Below are 16,894 nucleotides of genomic sequence, written 5' to 3'. Positions count from 1 at the left end.
GACATTCGGAATATATTAAAAACCCTGCGCTAATAGCAAGTTTTATCAAAATCAATAATTTTACCCAAATACATTTTTGTTTCTTATTTCATAGGACTTCTTAGCATACACTCAGTGATTGTGTCAACATTTCTTGAGTGCATAATGCAGTTCTCAGACATTATAAAACTGTGTGATGACAAAAACAGGAGGATCCCTTTTAGACAGTTATAAGCAATATTCATAGTAAATTTAAAAACACATTTAGCAAACAATGAACTGGGTGGTTATAAGTAAAGAATAAAAATGGCCAATATGCTAATGGGTTTTACAAGTTAACACTTCTCTTTTATATCTAAGTTACAATAAAACTGAAAATTATGTTACTACCATAAGAAATGGTTACTTCCATCCTTCCATTCCTTTTAGCGACTCCATTTATTGTGTTTAGAAAATGGATTTAAATTTAACCTGTCATTTATGGCTGTTAATAAAGCTTGGAAAGAGTTGCTTTCAAAACTTTCCACTTGACAGTCCCAGTGGGCCTGAGAGGGAGTATTATGTTCTTCCAACTCTTGGCATTACGTTCTAAGATGCCAATGCTTAGCCCATGCATTTATATTAGGAAAGGGGAGTATCTGGAAGAATCCAGTACTGTTCTTCCTAAGTAAACAGAGCAGACCTAGGAGGGAGTTTGGCTGGTGCTGGGTAGGCAGTGATGCACAGCGGGATGGTCCTGAATGAAGAAGCTGCTCCTCCAATTGGTAGAAAACAGATACCTGACACCCACACGTGCAAAATGACTCCATTATCATATTCACGATCATTGCCAAACCAGTATAGCACAGTACTTTAGTGCGTCTAAATTTATGATAGGAAGAGCAGTTAAAATTTAGTTCTCTGGACCCCACTCCATAGCGACTAGATTTACAAAAGGTTCTTCATGCTATTTGTATGCAAATTGATGATCAGGAACTAAGAGTTGGCTTAGACTCTAAGGTGTTGAGTTAGTATAGCGCTGGGGTGTTGATCTGTGAGTGCCTTGTGTGGGGCCTGGATGAGGTTGGTTGATCTATTTGGAAATGTCTTTTGTGTGGGGTGTATCCTTGGGCAGGTGGAGGTGTTATTGATTTGAGAAAATGCTAAGTAACTGATTTGCTATCTGAAAGGTTTAAAGTTCTGAAAGTTTAAGGTCTCTTGACAAAAAGAGGTTTTAAAGCTACCACCTTAATTTTAATGGAGAAAGGGAATGACAAGCCCTTCCCACCCAGAACAGGTAATCCAATTCCAACCAGCAGCTATGTTTAAACAATGTGTCCATTTACACTTGAATGGCTACACCTTTTGATAGCCTAAGGGCAAGTTTACATGTAAACAAGTTTGCTCTCAACTCCCAAGGCAGGAAAAAAAAAACAAGGTTTAAAATTATTAGATTTTAAAATTTATTCTTAGAAGTGTAAAAGTTTATTAATTAAAAAAACAACAACAACAAAAAAGGAGATTGAAAAACCTGATGAACAATAATAGCGATTCATTGTAGTAGAGTTGGCGATATGGGAGGGGAGTGGACTGACTGTCCTGGGGGGGGGGGGGGGGGGGCGAAGGGAGGGAGGAAGAGACTGAACATAAACTGTGCACCTATGGATGAGGACAATGGGGGGTGGGAAGGGGGTGGAGGGTGGGTGGGAACCTGGTGGAGGGGGAAGGAATGAGGAACCTTTGTAATAATATGAACAATAAAGATTGATTTAAAATAAATAAATAAATAAATAAATAAATAAATAAATAAATCAGCAGAAACTGAAAAAAAAAAAAAAAAAAAAAGTTATCCACTAGGGGTTAATAACATGGACCTTGAAATAAGTCTACCTGCACTCATATTTATGTTGGGATGATAATTTTATTTTCTTTATGAGCCTTTAGTTTGGCACATAATACCTCAATGAATGGTGGTTAAAATTATAATTGCAAAGGGAAAGATCCATATTTTCAATGCCTTTGCTCCTTGCATGTTGCTTTAAACATTTATATATATTAGAGAGAGAGAAGAAGGGAGAGGAATACAGAGATGGAAACATCAATGAAAGAGAAACATTATTGATCAGATGCCTCCTGCATACACACTATGGGGATCAAGCCTGAAACCAGGGCAGGTGCCATGGCCAGAATCAAACTGGTGACCTCTTGGTTCTTGGGTTGTTGCTCAATTGCTGAGTAACATGGACTTAAGCACATGTTGATATTAATGAATTTATTTCCCCTTTAAGAATTCTCTGAATGACAATTATTATTTCAAACCTGCATAATTTGGGGTGTTTTAAATTGAAAATAAAATATATTATGAATCTTCCTGGAGTTAGGAATCTATTTATTATGGTCTAGTTACTTCCCTATACAAGAGGAAGCCTAGAGTTACCTAAGTAGAAGCATCATCATTCAGCTGGTTTAAATGTCAGAGGAAAATAGGCTGAGTTGTCCCCCAAATACCTGGGATCAAGGTAAGCAATTCAGGATTATTTAAAATTTTAAGGCAAATAAAAAATAACTAGATATTGGAAAAATAGGGAATGAAGGAACTGGGTGAGGAGTGAGGAACACCACTCAAAGGAGAATCCAGGCCATTTTTAAGCAAACAAATAATTTGAGTCCAATATACGTATTATTTACATACTCCATTATGCCTCAGACTTCAAGAAAGAATTAATCCTCCATGAAATAAATATCTACCATAAGTTTGTTTGAACTGAAATATGTATTGTAATAGTGTTATCAAAACATTTTAAACTATAAGTAATACTCTTAAAACAACTGATTTTAAGGAAAATGAAACCATCATATTTCAGACTCAATTGTGAGTTCTGAGATAATCACAATCTTCTTAGTCTGAGGACTCAGAGACTTGCATAAGCAGTGATACATTTTTTTACATTATATTCACTCTCCAAATGCATTTTCAGTTTTCTTCCCTGCTCTTGGCCAATTGAAAATCATTACTATTGCAGCAAGACTAATTTTTGTGCTATTACAAATAATGGCATTTATTCTTAATGACTACAAGGACAGAAGCCAAAAAGCAATTGCAATTGATTATGTGCAGAAGGCTCTTTTAGTTACAATTATAGCATTTGTATCACTTTTAAAATCTGCAGTTGTTGGTGTCTAAGAAAACAAATTCTCAGTTGTCGTTAAAATATGAAATATAATTTTCTAAAACAAGTGTTTTTCTAAAAAACAATATCTTGATCTTGTAACTATTTCTGACCCTCAAAATATTGTTCTTTTTTCCTAGCTCTCAATATAAATGGTCACCTTTTTCATAACTACCCCCATCCCCGCAAAAATTTCCTGAAATTCTGAGTTCTTGAAGCAAATTCTCTTATTAAAATAAAGTTTGAGAGCTGTTTTCATACGAATTCCCTACATTGTGCCTAGAATTTCAAATGCAGTTCACTCTCTGAAGCCCTTTAGTGCTGTTACCTTTAATATATATATATATATATTACTGATATTCACAGAGAGGAAGGGAGAGGGATAGAAAGTTAGAAACATTGATGAAAGACAAACATTGATCAGCTGCCTCCTGCACCACCCCATTGGGGATGTGCCTGCAACCAAGGCATCGGCCCTTGACTGGAATCGAACCTGGGACCCTTCAGTCTGCAGGCTGATGCTCCATCCACTGAACCAAATGGGTTAGGGCAAGTGCTGTTATCTTTACTGATATAAATTTAAAACCTTCTAATGTCCTTTCTGCCAACTTGTTTATCTCTTCTTCTTTCCTTACCTTTTCCAGTACCTGGATTAGGGGAGGCTCAAGTATTTAATTAGGAAGAGAATGAGTTCTAAATTTGCTTTTATTTTTTTCTTCCTACATTAATCTCTAATTCTAAACAACTATCACTCTACAAATATAAGCCCCTTACTCTTATACCTCATGACCAAATTTCTTGCAGCTACAACCAAACTCATTGTTGTAGAGATTATTGAAGTTGTTGCATAGGTCAAAGCTTAACCATCACTCATAATGAGAAGGTTTTTTCCCCATCTTTGCCATATAAATCAGAATGATTTTTCTGGATCCTTTATAGTACCTTCTATTTGTTCTTTTATTGCACTTAACACATTGTACTGTAAATACTGTTTATTTATCTGTAGATTATAATTTTACTAGACTATTTTCCTGAGGCAAAGAAGAGGTCTATACCTTGTGCCTAACTCAGTATCTGGCACATAGTAGGTATCCTACAAATATCTATAATAATAAAAGTATAATATGCTAATTAGACCGGATAGCCAAACAATCTTCTGGATGAAGCCAGGGCTGTGAGGGCCAAGCCCCTTGCACAAATTTCATGTGTCAGATCTCTAGCTTTTATATAAAATTAACAGTAAAAATTCCCTTTGTGTTTGCTTCTGGAAGATTTAAAAGGAAAAAGTTTGAGTGGTGGGTAGGACATTTGACATTCTGTCACTGATACTCTGTTATTCTAAATGCTGCTTAAGAAATACATATTAAATTCTAAAATGAGAAGTCAAACTAGATGCCATCTAGAGATCATTGCAAGCTATGAATATCTAATAATATATGATTTCTGATGTTCCTTACAGTTAATTTGAACAGGAGAGGCAGAAGGCACATTAAATCCATGTGCATTCTTACAAATGTGCAAGAATGTACATATAAACTGAGTAACTATTGAGAGGGAGAGAACAGGAAATGAACAAAGAAAGAAGAGTGAGATAAAAAGAGAGCAAAAAGATTCTGAAAGTTAGATTTTTACGCAGGAATTATGTCAGATAAACCAAATGAATAAACTAAAAAGTATTATGTATAATGGTTAATCTTGCCAAAAATCACAGCTTGAATGAAAATAGATCTACTGGAATAAAAATTTTGCACAGCACCCTCTTCTCCAATGAAAAAATGCTTATTAATATGATGGGGATGTGAGGCGGAGGCAGACTGTGTAGCAAATAAGACTTAATTTAAACACCAGAGGGCAGTAGGGTCTTTTCTTATTTAAAATATAATGCTATCAAAGAACAGCCTGTGAAATATAAGGTTCCTTGTTTCAACTAAAAATGAAATAAAATATAATGTATCAAAAAGAATTTGAAACATTTTTAAATCAGCCACATTTACTCAGTACCCACTGTGTGCAGACCCTTGAAAAATACAGGAAGGGCAAAAGTAGATTTACAGTTGTTATACAAAACAACAGTTGTGATACAAAAACAGTTTATGTTTATATTGTTATTATTTATTAATTGTTGTATTCTTTTCTATATGAACTGTAAACATACTTTTGCCCCACCATGTATGTTGAGGAAATTCCTGAAGAAGTAATGCACACAATTCATAGGTATTTAAAATGGAATAATTTTTAAATCCATTATTCTTCAATGTTAACTTATGTAAGTCAATGCTTTCTAATTTAATTAAAACTAAAGTAGCTAGTGCATAAGCCTCTTATAACAGCAAACTATAATCACTTCTTAAAATTAAGATATAATTGACATACAACACTATTAGCTTCAGATGTGCAACATAGTGATATATGTATATGTTGTGAAATGATCACCACCACAATAATACCCATCATCACACATGGCTAGATTTCTTTTCTTGTTATAATAATTTTTAAGATTTACTCTCTTAGCAACTAAAGGATCATTTCTCGAATGGCTTTCTACCTTCTTTGCACAAATGCTTTCTGAATAAATGCCAAAAAGTAACTGAGTGCTAATTCTCTTCTCCAATATTCAAACTGCTTCAAATCATAAAAAGGAAAATCTTTGGGGTTTATGTTTCCAGGAAATATATATATATTTTTTTTTCATGTGAAGGAACACAATAAAAATTTTAGAGCTAGAAGGTAGAAAGAATAGTTGAAAACAACTATTCTGGCTGCAATATCGCACTGTTTTCTAGCATGTCCAGTGTTGTAGCTACTGGCTACATGTTGCTATTTCAATTTAAATAAATTAAAACAAATTAAACTTTTACAGTGCAGTTCCTCAACTTCACTAGTTACGTTTCAAATGCTTAATAGCCACATATGGCTAATAGCTACTGTATTAGGCAGAGATGGAACATTTCCATCACAGCAGAAGGTTCTTTTGGATCACACTGAACTAGGAAAGAGCTGGAATCAAACCAGATCTCTTGCGATGATGTGCCAGAGAAACTGAATCAGAGAAATGTGGTGTCAGCGAACACAAAGCAAAAGATAGTTTCAAGAAGGAAATAATAATACAACAGAGGTGTCAGGCAGATGGGAACTGAAAGGAGTCCATTGATTCTGGCATTTGGGGAACCTTTACCATAACAGTATGCAGTGCCTGCCCACCTCCCAGGCTCTTAACCTAACATCATGACTTCCCAAAAAGGAAAAATAATTGCAGCAAATGAAATTACTGAATTATAAGACATATCAGTAATCAGCATTGCAACATGTCCAATTTTAATCTTTACAGTGTAAACTTTGTGAAATATTTGTGAAACTATACACTGAAGAAAAGATAAACTGAGATGGCTTTTTTGGGAGACCACCACCTGTGTGTTCTCTGGAATGTTATTCATAGAAGATGCTCATACTGGTGATCTGGCATTTGCATTTCAGTGGGAGAGAAACAGCCTAAAGCAGGTTCCAAGAACGAAAGAACCAATGAGGAGGAAGAAAAAGCATCAACCTGTTCTTCTAACAAGGAGACATTTAAAAGAAAGGATGGCAGCACACGGAAGACCTGGAGTTGGTTTTACTGCACTATCCACTTTAAGATTAGCAAATGAGTTTCAGATTCCTTCACGAATCTTACAAAATTCAGTGCAAAACTTTCTAGGCTTGTGAATTTGTGTCTTCTTCTGTAGATAGAGCGTGCACCGTATATAATCTAGGTTAGTCAGATGGGAGAATTTGAAGCTACAGAAAACCAATCGAGCAAGGTCCCAGAGGAAGCAGTTAAGAAAAGGAATCAGATAGAGAAGGAGAAGTAAACCTTAGGAAAGAATACAAAAGCTTCAGTTTTGATCATCCTGGGAAGAAAGGCCAAATAAGCAGAGATAGTTTTGAATAATTGAATCGAGAAATTTTGCAACACTGTTCTGCTGAAAGAGCTTCAAATTTCTTCTGGTTTCATGCCAGCTTTCTCCAAATATTTTTGCCAAATATGACCTCTACATAGACATTTGTTTTAGTTAAACAATACATTTTGTGGAAAATATCTAAAAACACGCATTATAAACTCATATATCGACATATAGTAATTAAGCACTTAATTAAGCTGATTATGTTAATAATCAGCTGTTTTAATATTCTTACATATGTTTACTTGTACCAAGACTAGAACTATGCAAAGAAAGACCTCGTGCAGTATAACTTTAATATTTTAAATATATTTCATGCATTTTGGACTCTTACTTTTCTCTCCTATTTCATCATACATAATTAATTTATTGCCTGCCTTTCTTTCAGCTTGTCCAAAAATCCTCATTGTATTTTACATTAAGTAGTTGCAGTACCTGCATAGCCTATCTAATTACAATGTGACATCATTTCCTTTAATCTGTCTATATTCTTTTACTTTAGATGTTTAGAAATTTTATCATCGTTCTGTTTTGTTCTGATTGTTCCTTAATAATCTGTAGTAAAAAGTCCAATAACAACATAATATTTATTAAGTAATATCTACAGTAATGAAGCTTACATTCATTGAATCCCAATGATTTTGGATGTAGTATATTATCTTGTTTTACAGCTAATATATGCAACAATTCTAAAATCTCTAGAACTCATACTGAGGCTTAGTGGTAAGAACAGTAGGTACTCTGATTCCTTGGATTCCAGGAAAAAGATACTATATAAATTAAACAGTGACACAATAACTTAATTACAGTAAGTAATACGGAAGTCCATAGCTAACTCTGCCTGGTAGGAGAAATAGCAAAAAGATCCCTAAGGATTAAAAAAATGAATGAAAACATGTATTTGCAGAGATACTAGTTTATTCACCCTTAAGTTCATTATTCATTGCAGCCGTATTCACAGCGATCAAGACATGGAAACAACCAATGTCCTTTGATAGATGATTGGATAAAGAAAATTTGGTGCACATATACAATACAATGGAATACTGCTCAGCCATAAGAAAAGATTAAATACTGCCATTGTGTTGCCAAAACCGGTTTGGCTCAGCGGTAGAGCGTCTGTCTGCGGACTGAAAGGTCCCAGGTTCAATTCTGGTCAGGGGCATGTACATTGGTTGCGGGCACATCCCCAGTAGGGGGTGTGCAAGAGGCAGCTAGTCGATGATTCTCTCTCATCGACGTTTCTAGCTCTCTATCTCTCTCCCTTCCTCTCTGTAAAAAATCAATAAAATATATTTTTTTAAAAATTAAATAAATAAATAAATAAATAAATAAATAAATAAATAAATACTGCCATTGTGGACAACATAGATTGACCTTGAAAATATCATACTAAGCGAAATAAGTCAGACAAAAAAAGTAAAGAATCACATGATTTCACTTACATGTAGGACATGAAACTGAAAGCAACTAATGAATAAACAATAAAAATGAACAAACAAAAACTCATAGACACAGGTTATCAGAGGGAGGGGGTGGGAGATAGTAAAAGGTAAAAGGCATCAAAAAAGGGGTTGCTGGAAGATGGGGTCTTTGGGTAATGGGTGCACAATGCAATATACAGACCACGTGTCATAGAAATGTGCACTTGAAGAGTATATAATCTTGTTAACTAATGTCACCCTAATAAATTTAACTTTGAAAATAAATGAAAAATTAAGGATAAACAGTTGAAAGGAAAATAAAGCAAGATGCAAAATGTCTTGAGATGCTGTTGGAGAAGAAGGTGATTCACAATGCATTGACAGTTCATTCTTCATTTTGTATAACATGCCGAAGGAAAAGAAATGTGAGTCCTCCACCATTTTAAACGTTTGAGAAGGCTGGTTTTAGGCGAGTAGCTATTTCCCTGAGCTGATGTTGTGCAAACTGAGACAGTGCTGACAGCATTTGAACTCTCCTGGAGGCTTTCATTCAAGACTTGCTCCCTTCATCAGCCGTAATGTGGGGGTTCTGAAGGACAATTACCTTGTTTCTTCAAGGAGTGGCATTACTTCTGGGAGGGAGTTGCCAACAGAAAAGAAGTGACAAGATGGAATCTGCAGGTAGGATTCAGAGGATGTGGGAACAAAGTTTTGAAGGAGGTAGAGGTGAATTTCTCAGGCTATGGCTATATATGCACGGTATTGACTTAATAAGAGAAGAGACAATTTAAGATTTGGTGGTTTTCTGGAAATTCCTCTCATTTCTGGTGAGGTGAGATACCATCTCTTTGTAGAGTCATGTAGAGTCATCTGTTGAATAGTTGTTTTGTAAAATCTATTACTACAAGGCTGTTTTTTTTCTTCTGGTGGAAAATAGGAGCAATCAAGGGGAGAGGCAGGACATTGCTTAAATCTTCATGTTGGTGTAATAACTTCCTGGGAAATTATGTATTAACTTTTTTTTCAATAAATTTTATTTTATTAAGGTAAAGCATAAAGATGGTTGAAAACTATAAACAGTCCTAAAAGGCTTATACTAGTATATCAACACCCTCCCATCTTCTTGATTTTTCTTCCCAATTGTTTAAATCATTTTAGCTGCTGCATCTGTAATCTACCAAGTTTACAAATAATATATGGAACTGCTCTATTTTGATTCATCAGTTTAGGTATTACATATTATATTTTTTCTATAGAAAATAAGCATTTCCTCTCTCATCTCCTTTCTGTGCAAACATCCTGCAAATGTGGCTATATGACACTAATTAAATCCCCATTGTAGCTCTCATAATTTATTCTGGTAAGAAAGAAGAGTATTGTAATTATATTTCCTTAAACATGTATTTTTGGCCCTAGCTGGTTTGGCTAAATGGGTAGAGCATCAGCCTTCAGACTGTAGGGTCCCGGGCGAGGGCACATGCCTGGGTTGCAGGCTCAATCCTCAGTGTGGGGCCTGCAGGAGGCAGCTGATCAATGATTCTCTCTCATCATTGTTGTTCCTATCTCTCTCTACTTCTCTGTTATCAATAAAAATATATATTTTTTAAATGTGTTTTTGTTTTTACAAATTAATACTTTAATAACTTTTTAGTTTCACATTTTTAAAAAAATCTTTTGACTAAGTTTACTCACACTCTTCAAACTTTCGGTAAAAAACCACATGGACTTCCACCTCCAGTCTAGACTGGATGATCTTGGAATCTATGGTGCAGCTCTCATTCTGGCACTTTTATTTTCATCATGAGGAAGCACTTCTCATTTTTCATGTGTTGCAATCCTGGTTTTTGGATGCCAGAAACATTTTTGTATTGCTTTCTCTTTGGATAAATCACATTTCCCAATAACTTCTTATGTAAGAATGCATAAGAGTTGAAAAAAAAAGCATGGAAAATAAATTTTTGAGAGTCTCCACATCTAAAACATTAATTATATTTTCTTTAAATGACTGATGGCTTGGCTATATATAGCATACTAGATTGGAGATCATTTTTTGCTGTAAATTTGAACATATCACTCCATTGCCTTCTGGATTCCAATGATGATATTGCTGAATCCTATACCACTGTGGCCCAAACCCCTGTTGTTGTAGTTTTAAATCTACAGACTTTATTAAAATTTCACTAGTTTTCCCACCAATGTCATTTTGTTGGTTCAGAATCTAATACAAAATTTCACATTTTATCTACTTGAGATGTCTCCTTAGTCTCCTGTAATTTATGACAGTTCCTTGGTTTTTCTTAGCCTTTAATGACTGACACCTTTGAAGAGTATTGACCAGTTTATCTTGTAGACAGTCCCTCAATTTATAAACTCTTATGTGTCCTACTGATTAGATTAAGTTTAATGCATATCTGGCAAAATACCACAGAAGTAATATTGATGTCTTCTCAATGTATTACATCAGGAGGAACATGATGTCTGCATGTCTTATTATTGGTGACTAGAGGTCCAGTGCACATTTCCTCAGCCCGGCCTGTGCCCTTTTGCAATCCAGGAGCTCTCCAGGGATGTCTGACTGATGGCTTAGGCCTGCTCCTGTGTTGTGTGTCTGCCCCCTGATGGCTAGTGTGCATCATAGCAACTAGTGTTTCACCTTTCAGTTGATATGCATTTTATCCTTTTATTATATAAAATGTTATCACATGGTGGACCAATAGTATTATTGCTAGCTTTACCCAGTGGCCAGGTAAGTTTCTGTTGAATGAGTTCAAAAAACATTTTACGTGAATGTTAAAGGCACACTTTAAAATTAAATACTCATTGCATTTTGAAGTTAAGTATTGCATCTTCTTACAAGCTAATATCTTTTTAAAGTATGAAACTTCGTAAAACACTGTGTAATATGAAGTGAGATTCTTGTGATCTGCCCGGAATCTGTTAACTATGATTATTTTATTATATTGGCTTCTGCCAGGATATATCACTAAAAAATTGCTGTTTTCCACTTTACAATTATTATTCTGGGGATTTGGGTGTTAGGAGGAAGATCAAAGAGGTAAATAGCCATTCTCATCAAAACAAGAGTACATACTATCAACATGACTTATGAGTGTGGATATTAACCTTGACCACCAGGCTGAGGTAAAAATGTTTTTTCAGATTTCTACACAATAAAGTTTCTCTTTTTCCCTATTGCTATATTATACATCTTGGGAATAAGTCTCTGTGTGCAGCCCACATGTAAGAAGTGGTGAAATATGCTCCCTTTCCTTTAGTGTGGAGTATCTACATCAATTATTTAGAATTCTTCTGCATGAAAAATTTGTCTCTTCTCCCACATTTATTAATTTATCCAATTATTTATTTATATCAGTATGGTCTCATGGATATTTTATACTTTGGGTTATAATCCAACACTACTTCATTTATTTTGTAGATCAAATTGTTCCAGCTTTGTTTATTAGTAGCTTTCGCAGGTGGCTCCCATACATTTGCTTTCTCATTCCATTAATGTGAAGGTTTTTTGAACACTTCCTTAATTTCTGGAATTATAAGATGCTACAGACTCTCCTTGTAAATTTCCTACCACAATCCTAAAATCAGCCATTTCTCAAAGAAATCCTGGCTGATATTAATTGGAGAATTATATTAGACCCAAAATTTGTGAAATAGGTATCTTCCTCATTCCTCTTTATGACTTAAATTTTTTTTCTATATGAAAGCTTTAAAATCTTGTCTTTATCCAAAGATTCTAATATTTCATGATAATTTTCTTTGGTTGAGGAGATATTTTCATTTAAACTGATTGACCCTCTGTAGGCTTATTCACTTAGGAGAATTGGGTCCTTCAATTTTGAGAAATTTTCTTGAATTATTTATTTGAGGATTTACTATCCCTGTTCTCTGTCCTCTCTGAAATTCCTGTTAAACCTTTGAAATTTATTCTCTATTCTTATCTTTACTGTCCTATTGTCCATCTCTTTGTACATTCTTTGTGGTTTTTACAATTTTTTTCTTTAAACTCTTCTTCTCTTTCTTTCCTCCCCTCCCCCATTCTTTCCCTCCATCTCCCCTCCTTCTACTTCACTTTTTCTCCTGTTCCTCTTTCTTTTTCTCCTCTTCTTCTCCTCCCTCCTCTTTCTTCTTCATAGATTAAGATTATGAAAGCTTTCATATATAGAGTATCCTACCCTTATTCCATGAATGCATCACTCTTATTTCTCACATTAATTCTATTGCTCTGTCTTTATCTCCATTGAGTTTCTGGTTTCAATAGATTTGTTTCAGTTTCTCTCTGCCATAACGAAGGCATTCTCCAAATGTCCAACGATTCTTGTTTAGTGAGTGAGGGAATTAATAAGTGAGGAGCAGTGGAGGAAAAGATCATCTATTAGGGAGGAAATCAGAAGTTTGTATTTTATTCACAATGGTTATTGGCAGCCAAATGGATAAAAAATCTTTTCATAATTGTAATAAAAATTCAGATGAAGGGGAAGATTTTCAACCAGAAAATAAACTCTTAGCAAGAATGTTCACAAAGTAAGAAGATGGTTGCCACAGCAGAAGAAGAAAACAGTGAGACAGCTGGAGGTCTTATTTTTGAAGGAAGAGTTTTGATTTGTTCGTGTTTGGGGAGAATTGTTGGTCATGTTTTACACAAGGTTTTACCAACTGAGAATCTAGTGATGTGGAGTGGGAATAAAAACACTAGCCTTATCCCCAATTCTAAAACTGACATCGTTGACGCTAGAATAAACAGGCCCCACTGTGGCACCCTTCAAGGAAAGTAGCTCTCCCAAGGGGCTTATCTGGTTCAAGTGCAGTGTGATAGAGCAGTTTTGCCTTGACAAGGTAGGACAAAATCTGTGCAAGAATAGGCCTTCCTTCTCCCGGCTGCCAGCACGGAAGGCACCCAGGAGCCTGGCTTTCCTCAAAGCCCCAGCTTCTTCGGGAAGGTCATCCGGAAGGATGTTTGGTCTAATTAGCATATTATGCTTTTATTATTATAGATACTTAGAAAACACAGCATAGAATAAGGGTGTTAAGGCAGAAGTATGGGAAACAAATAGCAAATGACCCCTCCCACCACATACACCTCTGAGCAAATCAAAGGGATCTCATCAGCTTATTAGGAGCACAATAATTGCTAAAATTTATCAGATCCAACCTAGCAAAATTATCTAACAGTGGTGACAAATAAAATTTGCTCCAGAACAACAACAAAATGGATATACCACTCAGAAGATACATCCAACATCATCAGTTTCCCTTCTATTTGCCTCTTTTTTCTATTATTGCTTTGCAAAATGGTTTGATATGAGTTGCATGTTCATTCCATGTTATACAAAGCTATACTGTAATCTCCCCTATCCATGGTTATACACTCCAAGACCCCCTGTGGATAGCATGAAACCACAGACAGTGCTGAACCTTGTATATACTATATATTTTTCTATATGTACACATGCATGATACATTTTAATTTATAATTGAGCAATAATCTTATAAATTTATAGAATATTAACAAAAATGCTACCAATAAAATTGAAAAATATAATAATATGCTGTAACAAAATTATGTGAATGTGGTCTCCCCCACACATACACTCAAGAATATATCCTATTGCAGTTACCCTCTTCTTGTGATGTTGTGAGATGACAAAATACCAGACCAAGTCCTCAGTCTGTGTCACCATCCCTCACTTTCAGTACACAAGCGTTTTGTTTCTGGGTCTTCCTGGATAGGCTCGGTGTTTTCTGGCATAACACCTGGTCCCCAATCAGATCGAGTTCCTATTCATGTCCTCCACCCACGAATTTAACGCCTTTTTCATTGTAACTAAGCACTTATCACACACTGTGGCCACCACTTTCGCCGTTTGAGATGCAACAAACAGCAAAATTAACACAAATTTCTCTTTTCCTTCCTTACAATTATGTGGGTAAAAAAAAATTATTCTTACCGTAGATCTTAGCAACCTCCACATATGATTTCTTTTTCTTTCTGATTAAGTAGAGAATTTTCACCTTTCACTCAACAGTTTACAATTTCTCTTTGGAGTATCCAAATTGCCAGCGTAATGCCTTTTGCGCTCTGGGGCCTTTACGAAGAACACTAAAGGTGCCTGAACACGCACCAGCCTTGTGATGCCATGACAATGGCTCCCATAAGCAAGGCGGCTGCTGATGGCCCAGGAGGGGACAGAGAGAGCATTCACATCTCACAGGACCAACCGGGGTTATCAAGATTTCCGCACGCTGCTGAGAGCGGCACTCGAAAACGTCGGATTGTTTGTTTCTGGGATTTTCCACATAATATTTTCAGACTGTAGTTGACAATAAGGTAACTAAAACCACAGAAAGAGAAATCGCAGGTAAAGGGGACTACTCTACTTCTCTTAATTTATGTCAAATCACTTGTTTAAGCTATCAACTATTTGATAGTAATAAATTTAAGTTTATATTCTGTGTGAGTGTACTGAGGGATACATGGGATTTGACTAAGTGAGAGGGATGTGTCAGATCATTCCAAGGAAAAATTCTAGGCACTGGAACGTTCACTGTATTGTCACCACAAAGCCTGTGGAAGAAAGCTGGTGATTCTTATGTTGTCTGTTAGGAAAAAAAAAAATCAAGAGCACATTTGACACCACAAAATAATTAGTTCATTTTTAGGTATGATAATGGTTATATTTTTTAAAAATCCTTATAATTCAGAAACATATGTGGATGTATTTTTGGATAAAACAATATGACATCTGAACTACTTTTAAGTTAATGTAAGGCGGGAAGGAGGATACAGAAAAGCAAGACTGTCTATGTGTTCACATAGTTGAGGCTGAGTACAAAGTGTTTTATTGTACTTTCTTTGCATTTTTTGTATATTATGAATTTTTTCATAATAAATATGTAATGTAAACAAACAAAATACACGCAACAGATCCTTTCTGTGAATTGTAAATAATTGTGAATTAGCTGTCCCTAATATGGTTTTGCACAGAAACAGTGTTAGCTTAATCCCACTATACTCTTCTGTTCTATAACTGGTAATATAACATTTGAATCTCATAAATATACATGATTTCTCTTCCCGGTGTGTTGCAGGAATCTTTTTTTTTTTTTTAAGGGAATGTTACCCCTTCCTAAGAAATTGGAATTACACAATGAATGTGCTATGGTGTGGGAAAACTTCCAAACTCCCTTTGAGAAAGAAGGTTCAACAATTTTTCCCTTCACCATCAAATTACTATTCTCTACCCGTTTTCCCCAAATTCCCAAAATGCATAATTGTTCCTGTGTCCCTTGTGTTTCAAATCGCCAGAGCTGGAAAGAAATCTCGAGGGAGGAGACTGTAGCTCCAGGCCTTTGTTCTCTAACAGCTGCACACCTATACACACATCACACACACACATCACACAGCCACACCTCAGCATGCCCAGATTGAATGCTCCAGGCTCCACTGGGGCAGCTAGGCAAGGCCACAGAGAAAGCAACCGCAGGCAAAGAACCTGTTTGCTGCCTTCCTCTCTCCCTCTTTCCCTCCTCTCCTCCCTCACAATCACATCTCCTTGCCATCCTCTCAAACCTTCCACCTTAACTGCATCCCTGCTCTACATCGCCTCACCATCTCTTCTCTCAAGTCTTCTCCCAGCTCCACCTCCTGACAGATCCGCTCCCCTCGCCCCCTCCCTTCCCAAGGCAGCTGGTGCACAAGCCCTCGCAGCTGCGGGTCCTGAGGCGGGGGCAGCCTCTGCAGCCGGTTTCAGTCAACATCACCCCGCCCACGCCCGGGTGTCGAAGTCCAACACTGGCCTGGAGCTGAGGGCGGAGGAGCGGGGAGGGAGGAGTGGGAAGAACACAAAACAGCTTGCAGGCAGCGGGCGGGCGCGGCTCCACTGCGCATCTGGCCGGAGGGCTTCCCTGGGTTAGTGGCTGGGAGGCTGCCCCGGTGACTCGGGTCTCTCTCTGGCTGGCCATTCCGTGGGGCCGTTTCCTATCAGCTGGTGAGGGCAGATGCTAATCTAGCAACACCATCTAAGCCACCGGAGCCCAGGAAGCCAGAGAGATCAGAAAGAAAGAGAAGCCCAGGAGGAGAAAAAGGGCTCCCAGGAGCCCAGCTCCATCAAGGGCTCCAAGGAGCCCAGGTGCTGGCGGAGACCCATCACATGGGAGCAAGTAAGTGTTTTTCCCTTGCTGTGTGCCCAGTCCCAGGAGGGTGTCATCAGCAGCCAGTCTTTCCCACCCAACCCCCCACCGACCCCACCCCGCACACACCCCAGGCGATGAATAGATCCTGGACATGCATTGAGAGAGCTGCTTTTGAGAGCAGTGGCTTGTGGATGTTTGCTCTGCAAGGTCTGTGTGGTCAGGTTGTGCATCCCACCAGGTAAGCTTCGGAAGCCAA

At 36.8% G+C, this 16,894-nt stretch overlaps 1 protein-coding gene across 1 annotated transcript in view; it reads left to right on the top strand.

Annotated features, from left to right (window-relative positions):
• Window positions 1-16,333: 16,333 nt before the first annotated feature.
• The window catches only part of SCN7A (sodium voltage-gated channel alpha subunit 7), a 73,157-nt gene continuing 72,596 nt past the window's right edge, over window positions 16,334-16,894 (top strand). The window contains exon 1 of the mRNA XM_084891587.1: window positions 16,334-16,665. Coding sequence (XP_084747713.1) covers window positions 16,656-16,665 — 10 coding nt within the window. The 5' untranslated portion in view covers window positions 16,334-16,655. The remainder of the gene's footprint in view (window positions 16,666-16,894) is intronic.

This window comes from Pipistrellus hanaki (genome assembly GCF_964339955.1).
Source record: "Pipistrellus hanaki genome assembly, chromosome: 8".
Lineage (NCBI taxonomy): Eukaryota > Metazoa > Chordata > Mammalia > Chiroptera > Vespertilionidae > Pipistrellus > Pipistrellus hanaki.
The sequence above is the reverse complement of the archived record's forward strand: the minus strand, read 5'-3'. Positions and strand labels throughout refer to the sequence as shown.